The following is a 17,546-nucleotide window of genomic DNA, read 5'->3' as shown; positions in this document are numbered from 1 at the left end:
TGACAATTACTATTATCCACCACATGCCGGTAATGTAGCCGCTCCTTCACCGCAAGGCTGCCTTTGCAAGCTCTCCATATAAAGTGTCGGAGTTTTGGAGGTCCCGTAAGTTTCCACATACATCGCCATAATCCTTCCTCCCTTGGACCGTATAAGGTAGCCCACGCTCGAGTCTTCCCGAGCCTCGCCAACCAGTACCCACTTCTCACAGAATACACCCCATCTTTGCAAGGCCACCAGTAACGTTGGTCGGACGGCATATACTCGGATACGGGGATATCAAGGATTAGTGCAGCCTCTTCCTCATTAAAAATCTCCCTTACTGTCTCTTCATTCCAGGCCCCCACATTCGTATCAATAAGATCACTCACCCTTAGCTCACTGTCAAAATTCAGGTTTGGCGTTGGAACCAAACTTGTGCCCTCGCCGGGTAACCACGCCTCTTCCCACACACCAATGTCTAGTCCGTTCCCAACCCTCCACTTAAGGCCATCGAGCAGTAGCGATTTTGAGCCCCATATACTTCTCCATGTATAGCTCGGATCGTACCCCCTTCTTGCATCAATGAAGTCACCGTTTTTAAAATACCGTGCCTTTAGAACCGAGTGAAGCAGTGAATTGGTATCATTTAGAAGTCGCCACGCCTGTTTTGCTAGCATAGCTTGATTGAAGCATTTAAGATCGCGAAAGCCTAGGCCGCCCATTGACTTTGGTAGACACATCGATTCCAATTGTGCCAATGCATCTTCCTACCCGTATCCGACGAACCCCACCAAAACCGGGCAATAAGTGCTTGCATCTCATCCAACAAACCATCCGGGATTTTAAATACACTCATCATATAAGTGGGAATGGCTTGAGCAACTGCTTTGATCAATACTTCTTTGCCAGGACGGGACAAGAGCTTTTCCTTTCATCCATTCAACTTCTTCCACAACCTCCCCTTTAAGCCCGCAAAAACCGCCTTTTTGGATTTGCCTATGATTGTCGGTAAGCCCAAGTACTTCTCATGCCTCACCACCTCTCGTACTCCCAAGGTCTCCACAATAGCCTGCCTTCTCTCAAAGCCCACCCGCTTGCTAAATACCACATCCGTTTTGCTTAAATTAACTTTCTGACCCGAAGCTCTTTCATAAGTACTGATGATCTCAGCAATCTTAGAGCATTCTAGCAAATTGGCTCTGGCAAATAGAATACTGTCATCTGCGAAGAACAAATGCGACACTTTAGGAGCGCCACGACAGATGCGTGCCCCGTGAATGCTATTTTCTCTAGCAGCCTTAGATAGCAAGGTAGAAAAGGCGTCAGCACATAAGAGAAACAAATATGGAGAGATAGGATCACCTTGGCGCAACCCTCTTGTCGGATGCACGGACCCGGATATTTGCCCGTTGATCTTGAAAGAGAAGGAAACACTTGAAAGACAATATATTATTAAAATGCAATTAGTAATCCGAATATTTAAGAGCAGCCATAAGAAACTGGTCCAAATATTTAAGAGCAGCCAACATAAATTGAGGGTCATTATTGAATTAATGATACGAAAATGATAAAGGTCGCAACATGCGACCTTTAAGCTGTGTCACAATGATGATGTGGCATGCTTATGTGTCATGATTTAAATTGGAAATTAAAATATTTATATATTTTTTATTATACATGTTATAAAAAAAGGTAGGAAAATCTTAATATTCTATTTTTTTCCTTTTTTATATCGGCTACCTTATTTACATATTTTCATAGTAGAAATATTGAATTAATAGTAAAAATATTATAATGACGTGTAACCTACGTGGCGCTTATATGTACCAATTAAACTGCGACACGTAAGATTGCGACAACTAAATGTTGTCGCAACTTGCGACCTTTATCATCGTCCTTAATGATAATTACTTAAACTAAATAAAAAAGATATTACTGTATCTGCCTACTAGATAACTCACTATTAATTTATTCTCCCAAGCATGTCGATTTAGTCAACCAAGTCTACCTCAAAAGTAAACTTTTACTTCGTATTTTCTCCGATTTTTAATACTCGTAACGTTTGTGATTTTTACACGACTACACTATATACTCACATTATTATACTTTGATCATTGTTGGTGATTTATACATAAGATAAAACATAGTCATGTGAAATCTTATTATAATCGTCTTAATGTGTATTTTCAAAATATTGACTTTTTATAATTTTTTCTTAAAGGAAATTAAAGATATAATGATCAAAGTTGTGCATTGACATGCGTAAAAGTGATAAACGTTACGAGTAAAAATGAATGGAGAAAGTATTATTTTGATGAAATTATTCAAAATTGGCCATGCACAATTAAGTCAGATTTATTAAGTACCCTAATCCTATCCTTCTAAATGATTAGTGGCCCTGGGCCCCTGGCAAGTCTGCTAAATCTATCTTCCTGGTTGGTTTTCTATTCTTGGATTATTTTTAAATGAATCAATAAGCTAATCAAGCTAAGGTAAATTAAATATCCAAAAAAAAAAACCTAGGGTAAAGTAACTTCTATTATATTGATGAAATTAATAAAACAATAAAATTTACTAGCCGGAGTAATACTTAACATAGTATAAGTGGTGTGTACCGGTGTTGAAACAATGGGCTTCGTATGAAGGCCCTTTTCGTTGATGTGGAAGATCTTGTTTGCTTGGATGGGTTGTGTCCGAATTTACCTGCACAATGACAATGTTACTAGCCTCGGGGTGTTTCCGAGGAAAGCCCCTCCGATGCCTAAGTAAGAACAATGCTCGGATTCTAGAGAGAGTTCTCTAGAGAGTAGTCTTAAGGCAATAAATTGGACATACCTTGAGTTGTGAGCCTTGGCGGCCTATTTATAGTATTTGTGTAGTAAATGTGCTAATATGTCATTTATTACTGTTTGGGCCTTGGGCCTGTTGGTGGCTGACAAGCCAAGTAGGTTTAGAAGGGGATTGATGTTGTTGTATAGAGCCATTGGGCTTTGGACTGCTGGCCCAATTGGTATCCTATTTAGAGCCCAAACAAATTGTATCTGTATTATATGCTTATTCAAGTAAAGCATTGCCCAAATTATGCACTTTGTTTAAAACAGATCACTACAACATTTTTGTTTAAAAGGTAAGATAAAGGATCATTTTGAGACGGAACCCTTTTCAGGTTAATCCGGCTCGGATTATCAGGTTATGCACTTTGAGAGAAAAGGGGGAAATGATAAATGTATAAGGGATTCTCCTACCTCAAAGTTTTCCTTGTACGAGGAATGAGCCCCTCGCTACTAAAATCTGATCTATGAAATATCACATGTGACTATGTGAGTGTTCTATGTCGATTAAAGAAGAGAGATATGGTCACTAAGGCTGGAGGGTTGCCATATGGTTTAAGGGATTAAGGTGGAACCTCTTACATTCTTGCGAAGTATATTCTCTCTCCGATTGACGGTAGCGGTCCAAACTCTTATTTAACGTGATAGGGAATTAAATAAACAATATTGCAAATAAAAAACAGTTAAAAGGTAATTGATTGCGCCACAATTTATATTAGATTACACGGCATGTTTTCTGATTTTATTTAGGGAAGATCATGCCACTTGTGAGTTGTGACTAACCCCCATTAGAGATTTATATCATCAATTAGTTAAACACCACCTATTTAATTACACAATGCACAAATAAAGAATTGAGCAACATCCCAAAACAACTTTCCTCAGATACGACCATAATTTCCAAGTCGTCAGTGACGGGCAGCAGCTCTAATGACTTGGAAAAAAAGCCCACCTTTTCAACGTAACTCATTGGAAGTGTGAGTTTTTTTTTCTTTTTAATAATTATTTTATTTTGTGTGTAAAATACTAAAATTATAATGCTCATATAAAACGGCTCATTGGTTGGAAATCCAATTCATTAACAATCTCCTCAAGTACCCCTTTTTTTTTGTTTCCTCTCTCTATATTTTACTAATTAATTAATCTCCCAATCAAGACTTCAAGAGAGTTGATGTGCCATACAAATGAAGACCCTCTTCCAAAAATGCAAGTAATATGCTTAAAGTTATCGTCAGTAGGGTAAGGTTGTGTACATCTGACCTGCCTAAAATTGCGAATTTTTTAGTTCACTTTTTTTTTTTTTTCAAAGTTGATCAAGAATTAAGTGTTTTTCTTTCCAAATTTGAATAATTTTGATGGGAAATGGTTTAGAAGAAGTCCCAGGGAAATGGAAGACACAAAGATTCTTAATTTCATTATTGTTATCAATTTTGGTGAGCATAATTGGAGGGTTAGTTTTGGTATATTGGATAATTAAGTACCACCCAAAAAACAGAGAATTATGGATGGTTCCTTTTGGGTTGGTGTTGTTCACTACTCCTCCGCTTGTTTGGTTCATCTCCATTGCTGCTGATGTCTGCTGCCCTAAGGAAGAACAACTCGGTGAATCGGAGCGGAGTCAACTCGCTTCCGACTCGGTCAGTCAACCGGGTCAGGACCTGGAAAGGAGATGATGATCATAACAATGATCACTTGATTATTAAAGGGAGTTTAATTGGTTACATGAAGAAGAAGAAATGACTTTTGACATTAATTAAAAGAAGTAAAAGTTTTATGTATAGATTTTGCGTTTAACTTTATCAATTGATTGATGTAAAAGTTGTGTACTAGATTATCTAAGTCCCCAACTCGATCATCACATTTTTTTTTTACAGGATCTCTGTAATCACAAAAATATAAGTATATACTTTCATCTGTCATGATTTAATTGTTGCATTACTTTGTGTAGTTAGTTTAAATTAATACATTGTTATGTGTTCGGACATGTAACACTACTAAATTTATGGTACTTCTATTACTAAAGAACTCATATACTTTATTTATAAATCGAAAAACTAATGAAGCAGACGCTTATGCATGTTCCTGGGACGTATCTCTGTTCACCTGTAGGGGAATGTTAAACCTGAGTTTATTTGGTAAAATTTTAATTTGGTCCTTCCTAAAATTTGATTAATTTTTCTAATCTTCTACTTTATTATACAAAACTCATTAGTCCTATTGATTGAAATGTCCAAAACCTGCATATTAGTTAAGAGTATGTTACAAACTAATCACTGATTACTGCCTTTCCCAGTAGAAGGCTGTACCAGTTATTAATAGTCTCAATACACAAACTTAGCTTAAAACCTTAATAATAATTTTAATATAAAGACTCTAAAGTTGACACGTGTGGATAGAGGTGAGCAAAAACCCACACATACCTCACTTGTTCACCATGAAACTGCTCATTAATTTGCACACCAATTTCATTTTCAGCAACATCTCTTCTAGTTGGCTTCATTTTTCAACAACTTCTTTTCCACTTAATTTTAAGGGTCCCTTATTAGAGATGACATCAATCCAAATGAGTTTTCTGTAGACGGTGAAAAACTCACTTTGTGACTTTGAGATCGAAAGTTTAAGCATCCCTAGGTGTTTGTGTTTGGGAATAGGGATTCCCCTATCTTCCTATCTCAAACGTTGACCTGTGTAGTTGAGTTGTCTTACTTGTGAGAAGGTATCGATACATAAATTATATATTTGTATTATAATGATATTTTAGTAACTTGACATGGCTCAAAACAACTAACTTGTCTTTCTCTAAATAAATAAAGTCAAATTAAAACATTAGCAATTTTATCATTTTACTTTCTTCATTACAAATTTTAGGTGGAACATGTGATAATGGGAAGAACATTAGGTGACTCTCTTAAAAGAAATTAAAGATGCTTGGAGGGAAATCTAAAAGGGGAAAGTGTTGAGTGCTTCACATTAATTCATTAAGGATACAAAATTGATGTGAAATTCATGCAAAATAAAATCTACCATGTAAAAGTCAAAAGATATACCATATAGATATGGGCGTATGGACTATAGAGCAAGCTAAGGGGGAATAATGAATAGCCCTCTTGGACCAAGATCGAAGAGTAAAGGACCACCTTACAAATCATACTTGCTTGTTTTTGAATTTTGAAAATTGAGGGTGTAGACATGATTAGGAACCTTCCTTGCGAAGTTGTAATACACTAGTTTTTGTTCATGTGACTTTCACTTGTGATAACTTACTTATTTTTACCTATTTATAAATATATTTATTGTATTACAAAATGGAATTTATTTTAGTACCCTATAGTAAATTGTATTTGGATGACCCTTGTTTTTCATGATTCATAACATATCAAGATCTTACTCAAAACCTTACTTACCCGAGAGATGACCAACTTGCTTAGGGTCTTTCTCAAAATCTTACTATCCGAATCTGATAGGAGTTCAACGAAGGTATTAAATTAATTGTATGACCCAATTGAAAGTCAACCAACTGTACAATGCAATGAAATGATTTTCATATTATGAAACAAGGGAGAAGTACATAGAATAAGCAAATACGAGCGCAATTTCTTATAAAATCGGCACCATATCATACTTCGTATATCAATATTCTAAAAAGACTAGTTCAAATATAGACGACTCAAATCAGATCAAATCAACACGAGACTGTCAATTCAAAAATTTGGAATGCCTAACACAAAATTACTTTGACAAGTTGTGCACTTGTGCCTCTCAAAGCACGAATCCATGGCCGTGACACGTGCCACTACAACATTTAGTTCTATGTTCATGCATTGTGGTTTATTTAGTACACATACATAACTGATATCAAGTTGTTATCAAGTTCAATCTTTTAAGACAAAAAATATGATAGTAGTAAAATTGAATCCGTTGTAAGCGACGTGTAAGAATATTCCAAAGTCAAAACCAAAGGTATGCTGTTATGCCACATATTTTGAAAGGTACCTTACCAAATTATGATATGGAACTATCAAGCTCTTAATTGTGGTGGATGTTTTTTTGGTGAAAACCAAACATCTACTATTCAACGTAATGTAACGTTCTGGTGTTGATATAAACGCCTGGTTTTCAATAAGTTCACATGTACAAATCATTCAGTATGTTTTTTTTCTCCCTAATCTATTTCCTCCGCTTCGTAAAAATTGAACACTTTTACTTTTTTCACCATTCATATACTAGCTTTGACCCTATATTTTTACAAATTTACAAAAGTTGAAAGTTATAAATAAAAATAAATGTAGGTGGATAGATTTCATTGTATATTTTCGTAATATTAAAATTTTAAGATTTAAATAAGAAGAATAATTAAAGATATTTACGGTCAAAGTTGTGTCTTCACAAACGTGTTAATCAAAATATTGCAATTTTTATGAAACAGAGGAAGTATATCCTTGAAAGATCTACTAGAAAGGGGACGAAGTTGACTCGCGGCTAAGCTAATTTACCATGCCTCAATTTCTTCAAGTTTTGCATACCAAGTCAATGTGTTAATTAAAGTGACATAACACAAGAATGTAGAAACAAAGGTAAATTAGCAGATACACAATCTAATGCAAAAATGCAGATGAACAATCTCGCACAAATCATCAACGTAAGATATCATCAATTCATCAATACTTTATCAGAAACATCTGCAGATGAACAATCTCACACAAATCTGAAGTCTGCGAAAGAAATCATAAGCATCACACCAATAGACAGTAAAAAATAAACTTTCTACACTCAAGAATGAATGTAACAGTAACAGACTAACAGTTACTTTGTTCTGTAAACCAGAAAGTATAACCTACTTGTATTTTTTACTATGATGATGTAAGGTAAGAGGAATGATCAAATAAACACATAATATGGCACAATAAATTTGCTGCTCCTGCTGTTGCAATGACAATGTCACCATCAACTTTGAATATTACAATGGCGTCATCTGGCTGGTGTGTTGGCATTCTTAATATCACTAGGGTTCGACTAATCTACACTCACCAATCACCAGTTTGCTATGACTCAGAATCATCACGCACTGGAAAATATGTGCCTTGTAGTGAGGGATTGTCAAAATCATCCTTTGTAAACATTGGGAGAAACCATAGCGCCTTTTTCACGCCAAAGACCTGCAAAAATGTGACAAGATAATACATTAGATTTTTGCTTCTGCTTTCATAAAACATATAGGTCAGGAAATCTGAGAAGTGAGTCAAATAACCTGCTCAACATTCTTTTTCCAACCCAAGTCATACTTCCATTTGGATGCTGTTTCCTTTTTATCCCTCTTCTTCTCATGTACCTGGAATACAGAAAGAAATCTAATCTAAGTAACAACATACCCAATTTGCTAAGTGCAAAGTTTATGTGATGTCATTATAATGATAAGTGATGCCGTTATGTCGCTCATACTATAAGTTTACATCCGTTTCTGATTGCATTTAAGTTGCCTCCCAACTTATCTAGGGTGCATTGAAAGATGCCTACCTTCCATGCAGGAGATGAAAGGCAATGAGAACCTTGCACATGGAAAGGGATCTTTTATCCTGTCTATCTAGGTAATTTAGGGTAAGCCGGTAAGGTGGGTTTGCTCATTGCAATGTTTAAAATAAAATTTATATATCAAAATGACTCACAACGGATTAATAAGAGACGTCAAATAAGAAAGTGAGGGATCAAGTGGTATTACTGTATTAGAAAACCTGGTGGTTATAATACATCAGAAAACTTAAAGGACCAAGCAGGCAAAAGTCGAAAGCAGCAACAAGGCAAACAACTTTATCTTCTACAACAAAGCTCCAATAGAGCATAGTCTTAACACAAGAACAAATTAAAAATAACATCTTGACATTATTGAAACATCAAATCAATTATATTACGAGCTTCTGGGGGTCTTTTTACCTCAATAGTTGTTGTGTTGCTCCAGAGAAGTGTTGCATGCATGATAACGAAACAGAGTAGACTGAGGGCAAAAGCCAAATTTAGAACTGCATTAAGTGACAACATCTGTAAGAAATACCGAAAAGATGAGAACGCTGAAATATGTAAATAATGCCATGATCAGTGAGAGTGAAAACCCGTACCAAATGCCAAAACCGTGACAGCAAGATTCCCGGGAGAGGCGGAATGTTTCTTTGCGTCTCCAAATAATGTAATAATTTTAGGAAGCAATGCAAATGTGTCCAATGTTGTCTCCAGAAATGTATAAATCTGAACAGATGATCAGGAAGATTAAAAAGGATACGAGGTAGTTAATTACATATTATATGCTGCACACATCATGCAGTTATTACAAAGACTGTAGAGTGTAGAGTATCTGCAGAGTACATTATATAAAAATGGGGGGTGGGGGGGGGGAGTGAAAAAAAGCCAGAAGCCCATTTATGTTCCTTGTTTATGTTTTCACCGTCAGAAGAGATTGTTAAACTAAAATGAGGCCACGATTCAAAGTTCTTGAGGATAACTGCTCATTAACTCAGATACAATATTAGCCATGAGGAATCAGTCATCTTATCCACTTCCAATACTCACTTGGGCGGAGAAAAAAAAAAGCAACTTCCCACCATGAAGAATTAGGAACAAAAAAGAACAAAGAAAAAAAAGAGGAGAGTGGTAGAGGCTTACAAGAAATAAGAGAAAGAACTTGTAGTTGCGTGCCCCAACACAATTAACTACCCAAACACAATGATGATCCATTTTGAGAACACATTTTTGACCTGTAAAATAAAGGAACAATTAAGCTTCATTTGTATATTAAAGAAAAAAGATGTGCTATTGATGGAGCAACGGAGGCTAGCATTAAATAAAATACTATATCCAATAAAATACGAAATTCAGAAAACTCGTTACAGTAACAGGCATACAACTATACAAGTTTAAGCATGTGATACAGAGAACTGGAGTCCCCCCAACGTCCAACGGTCTAGGTAAAGCTCTAAAGGAAGAGAAAATAACTAGGGAAGTATGCCTAACTGAAAATATTTGCTTCACTTCTTAAGTTCTTCGGATTATTCAAGCTTAAAGATGCCACGAAAGAAGAAAAAGAAAACACAGGAAACAACCATTAAACTTGAAACAAACTAACACTTCAGTTCTGAAAAACATATCTCCTCAGCCATTTTGAGGAAACTAAGTAAATAAAATTAACATCAAGTTCTCACAGTTGTTGGAGTAGCTTACAGACAGAACAATGGTGGCAACGTGGTGGCCTGGGATTCTGGCATCGGCTACAATACCCCACAGTCGATCTTCGCTCTGTTCCATTTGATGCAGGCCATGGAGATGCTGACGACGGATTACCTTCCTCCAGATTACCATCCAATTCCGGAGCCCAGTTTTGGGGAACAGAACCAGGATCTCGGAAGACAACCATAAAGTAGCTCCAGGTTAATAGTATAAGCTACAAAAGGAGTAGTCTACAAACAATCAGAATAACCAATTACCAAAAAAAAAAAAATAACAATAATATACATGAGCACACAACAACTAACATACAGTAGTATATTTCTAATCAAAAAGAAAATTTCAAGTTCCACAAATATGCTTATCACTACAATAGATTGAAGTCAAAACACTAGTTGCAGTCCGACATCAATTCTAGTAGGTCTTTGTATAAATCTAAAACACAAATGCATTTTAGCAATCTAAAAGCTCTTTAAATGGATTTAGTAAGGATAAGAATTGACAGACACACACTACGCACTTAACACTACTCAGTGGAGTTCATAGCCTTATATATATTTCTTTTTTGAAGATACTCACATCCCTAAATGATTCGGTAAAAGTCATGTATGATTCATGACAGAGATTTCACAAACTTAAAGACTTAAAGTCAATGTAGCACACATAAATAATGCAGTGAACTGTGAATACAGAAAAGAATTCTGATTATGATCACATCACAAGAAGCCTGTGATGTCATTATAAGAAGCTTAGACCCACATGGAAAAAAAGAACCAATTTCCAAGATAAGAGACACTTAGAAGTATTCAGTAAGATCCACTATCCCAATACCACAGTTATAAACAATGAATATCCCTTAGTGTCCTGACTGCTAAAAGAACTACAAACTCTATCTCAAAATTATAACTACTCCCTCCTTCCCGATTGATTTGCACCACTTTCCGTATAAAGCCGTCCCAAATTACTTGCACCATTTCTATAAAAGGCATGAACCCACTATTTATTTATTATTTCTTTCACTTATGTTGAGACCACTTTACTTACTACTTCCTCAAAAAACATTAAAAAAAAGAAAACCCCAATCATATTTCAAAAAACAACAACCCACTTCACACTAACTATAATAAAAAAAACATACTCTACTATTAACTACTCTACAATAAAATTGTTCCGATCAAAGTAGTGCAAATAAATTGGGACGGAGGGAGTACAAATGGACTTTGGTGATCAAAACAAGTAAAATTTGACTATTAATGTCACATTATACCGAATTATGATACCAAATCGTCATGCTAGGTAAATCTTAAAACGTACTTGGGATGGAACTAGGGATCAAATGTCATGCTAAAACGTACTCCATCAATTTGGGACTAAGGCTTTCAGGCTTGGTTGTTGTTGTTGCAAGAATTCTAGGACTAGGGATCGAAAGTGTGAGTTTTAATCTATGCTATGTTTTCTTTCTTACTTTCTCTCTCCTTATGGATAAAGTTCTAAGATTGAAAATCTAGATTTTCCGAAACATGTAATTTGGAATTGGATTCGAGGATTTCAATTTCAAGAATTGAAACGAATTCCTTTCTCCAAACACAACCCAATAGTATTTGAAGAGATGAATGGAACATTTAGAATGTCTTAAGCTCTGTTCTCTTCACCCTATTCTTATTGCTTACTACTCCCTCCGTTTCTTTTTGTTCTTTACGTTTTCCTTTTTGGGTGTCTCAAAATGTTCGTTACATTTCTTTTTATATTATCACATAAATGCTATTCTATCAAAATTTGTGTCCAATAATTATTTTAACCAATTAAATTCATTGGGTCATTTAATATTTCTCACTTTTTCATTGGGACATTAATTTTTTTCATTTTCCCAATATCAGAATTTTAAAGTGAAAATATTATAACGGATTTTTCATGAAATGACCCCGAGGTTTGCAATAATTCACCAAATACCCCTAATGTTTCCCGAATGCACCAAATACCCCCGAGGTTTAAAACAATATCTTCAAATACCCTTATTGACCGTTTTCCGTCTATTCTGTTAACTTTTCCGTTAACCTAACTCTATTTTTATTTTTTTTTCTATTTCCCTTTTCTTTCTTCTCTTCATTTCTTTTTTTTATTCTTTATTCTTTCCTCTTCACAGGGAAGTCTCTCTCCTCTTCTTCACCATTACCATTATCTGAGAATCACCCCCACCACCACCACCACCCTCTTCCACTATCCACCATTGAAATTGGCTTCTTTATAGAGGCCCAATTATCAACCTCATCAGCCTTTGAAATCCGCTCTTTTCCGTCTCCAATCATCATCGAACCCACGACGTTGGCTTTTACGATCCGAAAGATGAGAAACTCTGGGTGTTTGTTTCGGCGGCGGTAGCGGTTGCAGTGGCTGATTTGCTCTCTCCTTCTTCTCGTTCTTCGGTGGCCCATGAGTTGACACCACCCCAAGGCATCGGCGGCCCAAGAGCCGACACCACCCCAATGCCCAAGAGCCGACACCGCCATCTCCTTCAAATCGATCCACATACCCGTTTATTATTTGAGAGTTTTGTGATTGTGAAATTGATTTTTGGGAATGAAATTTTTTTCGAGGGTTTGTTGATTTGGGTATTAAATTCTCAATCAATTTTTTTCGAGGGTTTGGTGATTTGGGTATTAAATTCTCAATTGATTTGGGAATTAAACTCTCAATTAAATCGTTATGAGGGTTTTGAGTATTATCTAAATTCAATTGATTTCAGAAGAATTGGGGTGAAATCACAACATTAATAGTAAACTAGGGAGGATTAAAAGCTTTGGAAATTTGAAGAAGAAGAAGACAGAAATTTTGAAGATGAAGAATTGGGGTGAAATTTTGAAGATGAAGAATTGGGGTGAAATTTTGAAGATGAAGAACAACTTCCATGGATGTGAGGAGAGAGAAATTAAGAGTGAATTCCAAGGGGAAGCAGGAGAAAAAGGACGACCACGAAGATCCAAAGAAAAAGAGTAAAAAGGAAAAAAAAGTTTTGGGTTATTTTTTTTTAAAAATAATAGTAGTTAATTAATTTTTTTTGGGTTTAATTAATAAAATTAAGTGTTAATATTAGGATTAGTAGAGAAAATGGTTGAGTAAGGGTAAAAAAGTAAATTCATGCTAACGGAGACTTAACGGAATAGATGGAAAACGGTCAATAAGGGTATTTGATGATATTGTTTTAAACCTCGGGGTTATTTGATGCATTCGGGAAACATTAGGAGTATTTGGTGAATTATTGCAAACCTCGGGGTCATTTCATGAAAAATCCGATATTATAAATAAACGTAATTTGCCTTGTTTAAATAAAAAAAAAACAAATAGAGGAATCTCAATGCACAATTGCACATTAATTAGTCGTTAATAACGTGTAAAAAGACAAACGTAAAGAACAAAAAGAAACGGAGGGAGCAATTTTTCTTAAAGTCAGACCACAACAGAAAAATTCAAATCAGACCATACCAAGAAAGGCAAAAGACTCGCATAAAACAACCAGACCAGGAAGAGACCATGCCAGTAAAATTTAAACAAGACCAGACCAAAGACCAAAAACTAGTAAAATCAGACCACACGAGGTGAAGAGAATAGAGCCTTAGTATCTTTATTCACTTCTTAGAAGTACTTAAACTCTTGCTTTCGGTGAGGAGGAGAAGAGAACAGAGCCTTAGTAACCTATGCCATACAGAACCAAACATGCATTTTGATAGCAAAGGTAATTTTACATAAGTTGACGTCAGAGTAACTTATAGAAAACCACCAAGAACAACAACAAATTCACAACAGAAATATCTTCATTTAACCTCAGTCACAAACCTATGATCAGTGGCAGTGTATAGCCTACATGCTCTCAACCATTTAAAAGAACATAGTGGGAAATTCTTCAACAAACAACGTAAGCTTGTCTCCTACATGCCTCACTTCAGGAAAAAGCCACAACGCATGACAATATACACACAGAACAGAACAAAACAAAGCAAATAAAGAAAAAAAAGGTAAAGAGGTGGTGAAAGGGAAATGAAAAGCAAAGAAATTGATTGGGTAACGAGAGAGGTAGGGCGGGAGAAAGACTGAGAAAAGGAAGTCATCTAATAAGTGGGACTAAAAGGGTAAAGATGTACAAGCCAGAAGCCATCATTAATTCACATGGGAATCAACGGTAAGGGCATTGATGGGTAAATACGTTTGTCCATGTATCGGATTCAACCATTCAAAAAACTTAGAATGCTATGATTGCAATTAGGAAGAAGACTGGGAGATTGGAAAAAGAATCTTCAAGGGGACGGGGGAAAAACTCAGGGTCAAACATGAAGGTTCAATCCAGCAAAAGGAAAACTGCATTGAAATCAGTTTTTAGCACAAGCTGTGTATGCCATTTAGCTCGAGAGAAATACTTTTCGTATCGCTAGGGATCACAACTGGTTACCTCGGTAATTTTTATTTTTCTGAAGCCACTATACTTATCAAGAAAGTCATTACGACTACATTCATTTGTCGGATTTTTGTTGGCTGCCTAATAACAGCTCTCTCAATTTCTCAAGATCACCACAATGGCTTTGACTTTTGATCAATGTCCTTCCTAGATGCATATTTAGCTGCGAGTACACATTTATCCTTTATGTTGAACCATTGTATAATTGAATACATTAAGCATTTTCTTCAGTCCATAATATGAAGTATCAAATGCCCAAACAGTCAAACACTCAAACACTTTTGACAGATTTCAGAGAATTGTAGTTGTCTAGTTGAAAAAGATCCCAAGTAACATAGGGATGGCCAAAGAGAAGTTGGTAATGTGGAGCTTGACATCAAAAACAAGCAACTATTCACTTCTCACTTTCTCCTTCGCATGCCAAAATGTAGTGATAAAAACGAAGAATTCAGGGGCGTGAAAAGGGACATCATGGAATTACAAAGTTATCAGGGAAGAAAAGGAGGGGAGGGGGGGTGTTGGTGGAAGAATTGTCTTGAGGGAAATCAATAATCAGTTACTGTAATATGTTGAGCTCTGATTACACAGATCTGCATAAGCCATTTGGATTAAGAGAAACACCAGGGTTTTTCAAGTAAGGGGTATAATGTCACTATACCTATCAAAAGGATCATTCAAAATTCAGAGTATAGTAACCTGAAGATGTATCCCCTTGGCTGCTCATCAAAACTTCTATTGGAATTGTAACTAGTTTTTTTTATATAATCAATTTGAGTTGACAAGCACACATTTTTTTTCTTTGTTCTAGCACGCAACACTCAGATGCTCTTATTGCTCTCCATAAAATTGGGTTACTCACTTACTCTAACTTGTGTTAGCTTGGTTGCCTAATGCAATGAGTGAACTGATTGCTATTGAGCTAATGTTCAACATCTCTTACCAATCAACTTCTAAAGTGTACACACACGGATCCGCCACCACCGCCATCCCCTTCTCCCCTGCCGCACTTATCCATTCCTATCAATAATCAAACTTGTAAGGTTGAGTACATCTTAACCTCCTGACCCCTACCAACCTTGAACTCCTATCAATTGAACTTCTCCCTTTGTCCGAAAATATAAGCTTAGTACTACTCCCTCGCTAAAATTACAATTCGGCATTATTTATAATCTCAATAATTATAAAAATAATCAAATCCACAAAAGCATAATCAAACACCTGTAATGCCCAATTTTATTATTAGCTAAACTAAGTATGAGGATGAAAATAGAATAACTAAAAATCATGACAACTAATCAAACAGTAATAAGAATACATGATAATTAACCAACAAAATAGTAAATTGTTGAACTCACAAGAACATGGAAGATGATGACAATGAAAGCAGCCAAAACCGCCTGAGCACCACCGTGGATCAATATAGGCCCCCAAACAAGGACGATGACAGCCCAATAAGAGAGGGCAATGATAGCTAAAACCATAAAGATCATCAAGTAACCCAAGTAGCGGAGCCCCGAACAACACTTAAACGGGTTGATATCCATTCTTCGTCGGAGCATCCGAGTTTGTGGGAGTGAGAGAAGTGGCGGGGATTTAGTCCTTCTGTGTGGAAACAGCGATTTACAGAAGTCGGAAGCCAGATTTTTGTCTTTGAAGATTTGATGAATTTTAGTTTCAGATGGAAGTTGTTCTTCGATTTGCGAAAATAAAAGGATAATCTTGGGTGGATTTGTGAAGAATTGAATCTTAGAAATTCCGAAAGGGGGAAAAATTAGGTTTATATTGGGAATTTTTTTGGTAATCAATTGCGGACGAATAAACTAACCCATGAGTAGTTGAAATCAAAAATCGGGATTATAGAGCCTATAGCCTAGTGATTAGTAGTAGTAACCATATGATTCTATACCGTCACATCACGCAACTCTACCATAGTGTAGGGAAGTCTTAATTTATACTGGGTATATCATTGAAATGGTATACTAATATTCTGCATTTTTATTTAATACCAAAACACATAGTTTAGTATTAAAAAAGTAATTGTATTTTCTCATTTAATACCAAACAACATAGTTTGGTAACATGGTTTCATTTTTATTTGTTTTCAAACAACATAGTTTGGTACTCACAAGTCAAATATAAATGTTATTTATCGTGGGCCAGACTCAATTTATTACATGAAATTACCATTTAGCCCTTAATATACCAACTGAAGTTACTATTTGACCCTTAATATACCATTTTAATGGTATACCTAGTATAGATTCAGAAAACCTTGTAATGGCCCAATGGTAAGGATTGCGGGTCTATATGAATGTGTGTGATATTATACGTTCGGATCCCTCTTTTTCCAATAGTTTATACTCTAATTACGGATGGAAATATTCAGTGGACGATCCATTAACCCGGTCACCCGCTATAATTAAACAGGTGAAAACCCGATTTAAATGGATGAAAAGCAGGTGATGGGTGAAGAGGGTGATGGATACGGGTTGGATGCGGGTGATGTTTTTTCATCCATCACCCGTTTATCACCCTTTAATTTTAAATATATTATTTATATTTATATTTAAACATAAGATGTGTTGATAAATCTATTATTTTTTAAAGTTAGTGCTTGTTTAATTTTTTTTGGTTATAAGTTATGTGTGTTAATAAGTAATTATATGTTTCAAAAATAAAAGTAGGTATATAACCTTTTTCTTTTGGTTAACTATTATGCATATTATTAGGTAGTTAATTTTTAATAGTTACTGATTTTCACCCGAATATCACCCGATCCACCCGGTTCACCCACGGGTGATGGATGGACGGAATGCGGGTGATGAGTAAAGCGGGTGACGGGTGGACGGGGTGGAGCGAATGGATGCGGGTGATGCTCCACCCGATCAAAATTAAATCCCACCTATTTCCATCCCTAACTCCAATGCTCTGTAATGTTCGATCTTGGCCTCTTGTGGCTTATTTGCAACCAAAAAAACAACATCAAACTCTTTTTAGGAAAAATTACTTTAAATAATCCAACTTTTCGACGATTTTTCGTTAATAATCCAACCTTTAGATTATTATCTAATAATCCA

The 17,546-nt window shown here is 35.8% G+C and overlaps 1 protein-coding gene across 1 annotated transcript; it reads right to left on the bottom strand.

The window, feature by feature from the left end:
* Positions 1–7,555: 7,555 nt before the first annotated feature.
* LOC110786753 (probable protein S-acyltransferase 12) lies at positions 7,556–16,347 on the bottom strand. The gene is made up of 7 exons (XM_021991332.2): positions 15,825–16,347; positions 10,020–10,239; positions 9,465–9,556; positions 8,924–9,050; positions 8,742–8,827; positions 8,062–8,142; positions 7,556–7,969 (listed from the first exon to the last, which is right to left on the bottom strand). The coding sequence occupies exons 1-7, from the start codon at positions 16,026–16,028 to the stop codon at positions 7,856–7,858; spliced, it is 924 nt and encodes a 307-aa protein (XP_021847024.1). The 5' UTR covers positions 16,029–16,347; the 3' UTR covers positions 7,556–7,855.
* Between the last annotated feature and the right edge of the window lie 1,199 nt (positions 16,348–17,546).

This window comes from Spinacia oleracea, chromosome 2, assembly GCF_020520425.1.
Source record: "Spinacia oleracea cultivar Varoflay chromosome 2, BTI_SOV_V1, whole genome shotgun sequence".
In the NCBI taxonomy this organism is placed as follows: domain Eukaryota; kingdom Viridiplantae; phylum Streptophyta; class Magnoliopsida; order Caryophyllales; family Amaranthaceae; genus Spinacia; species Spinacia oleracea.
This window is presented reverse-complemented; position numbering and strand designations above follow the sequence as displayed.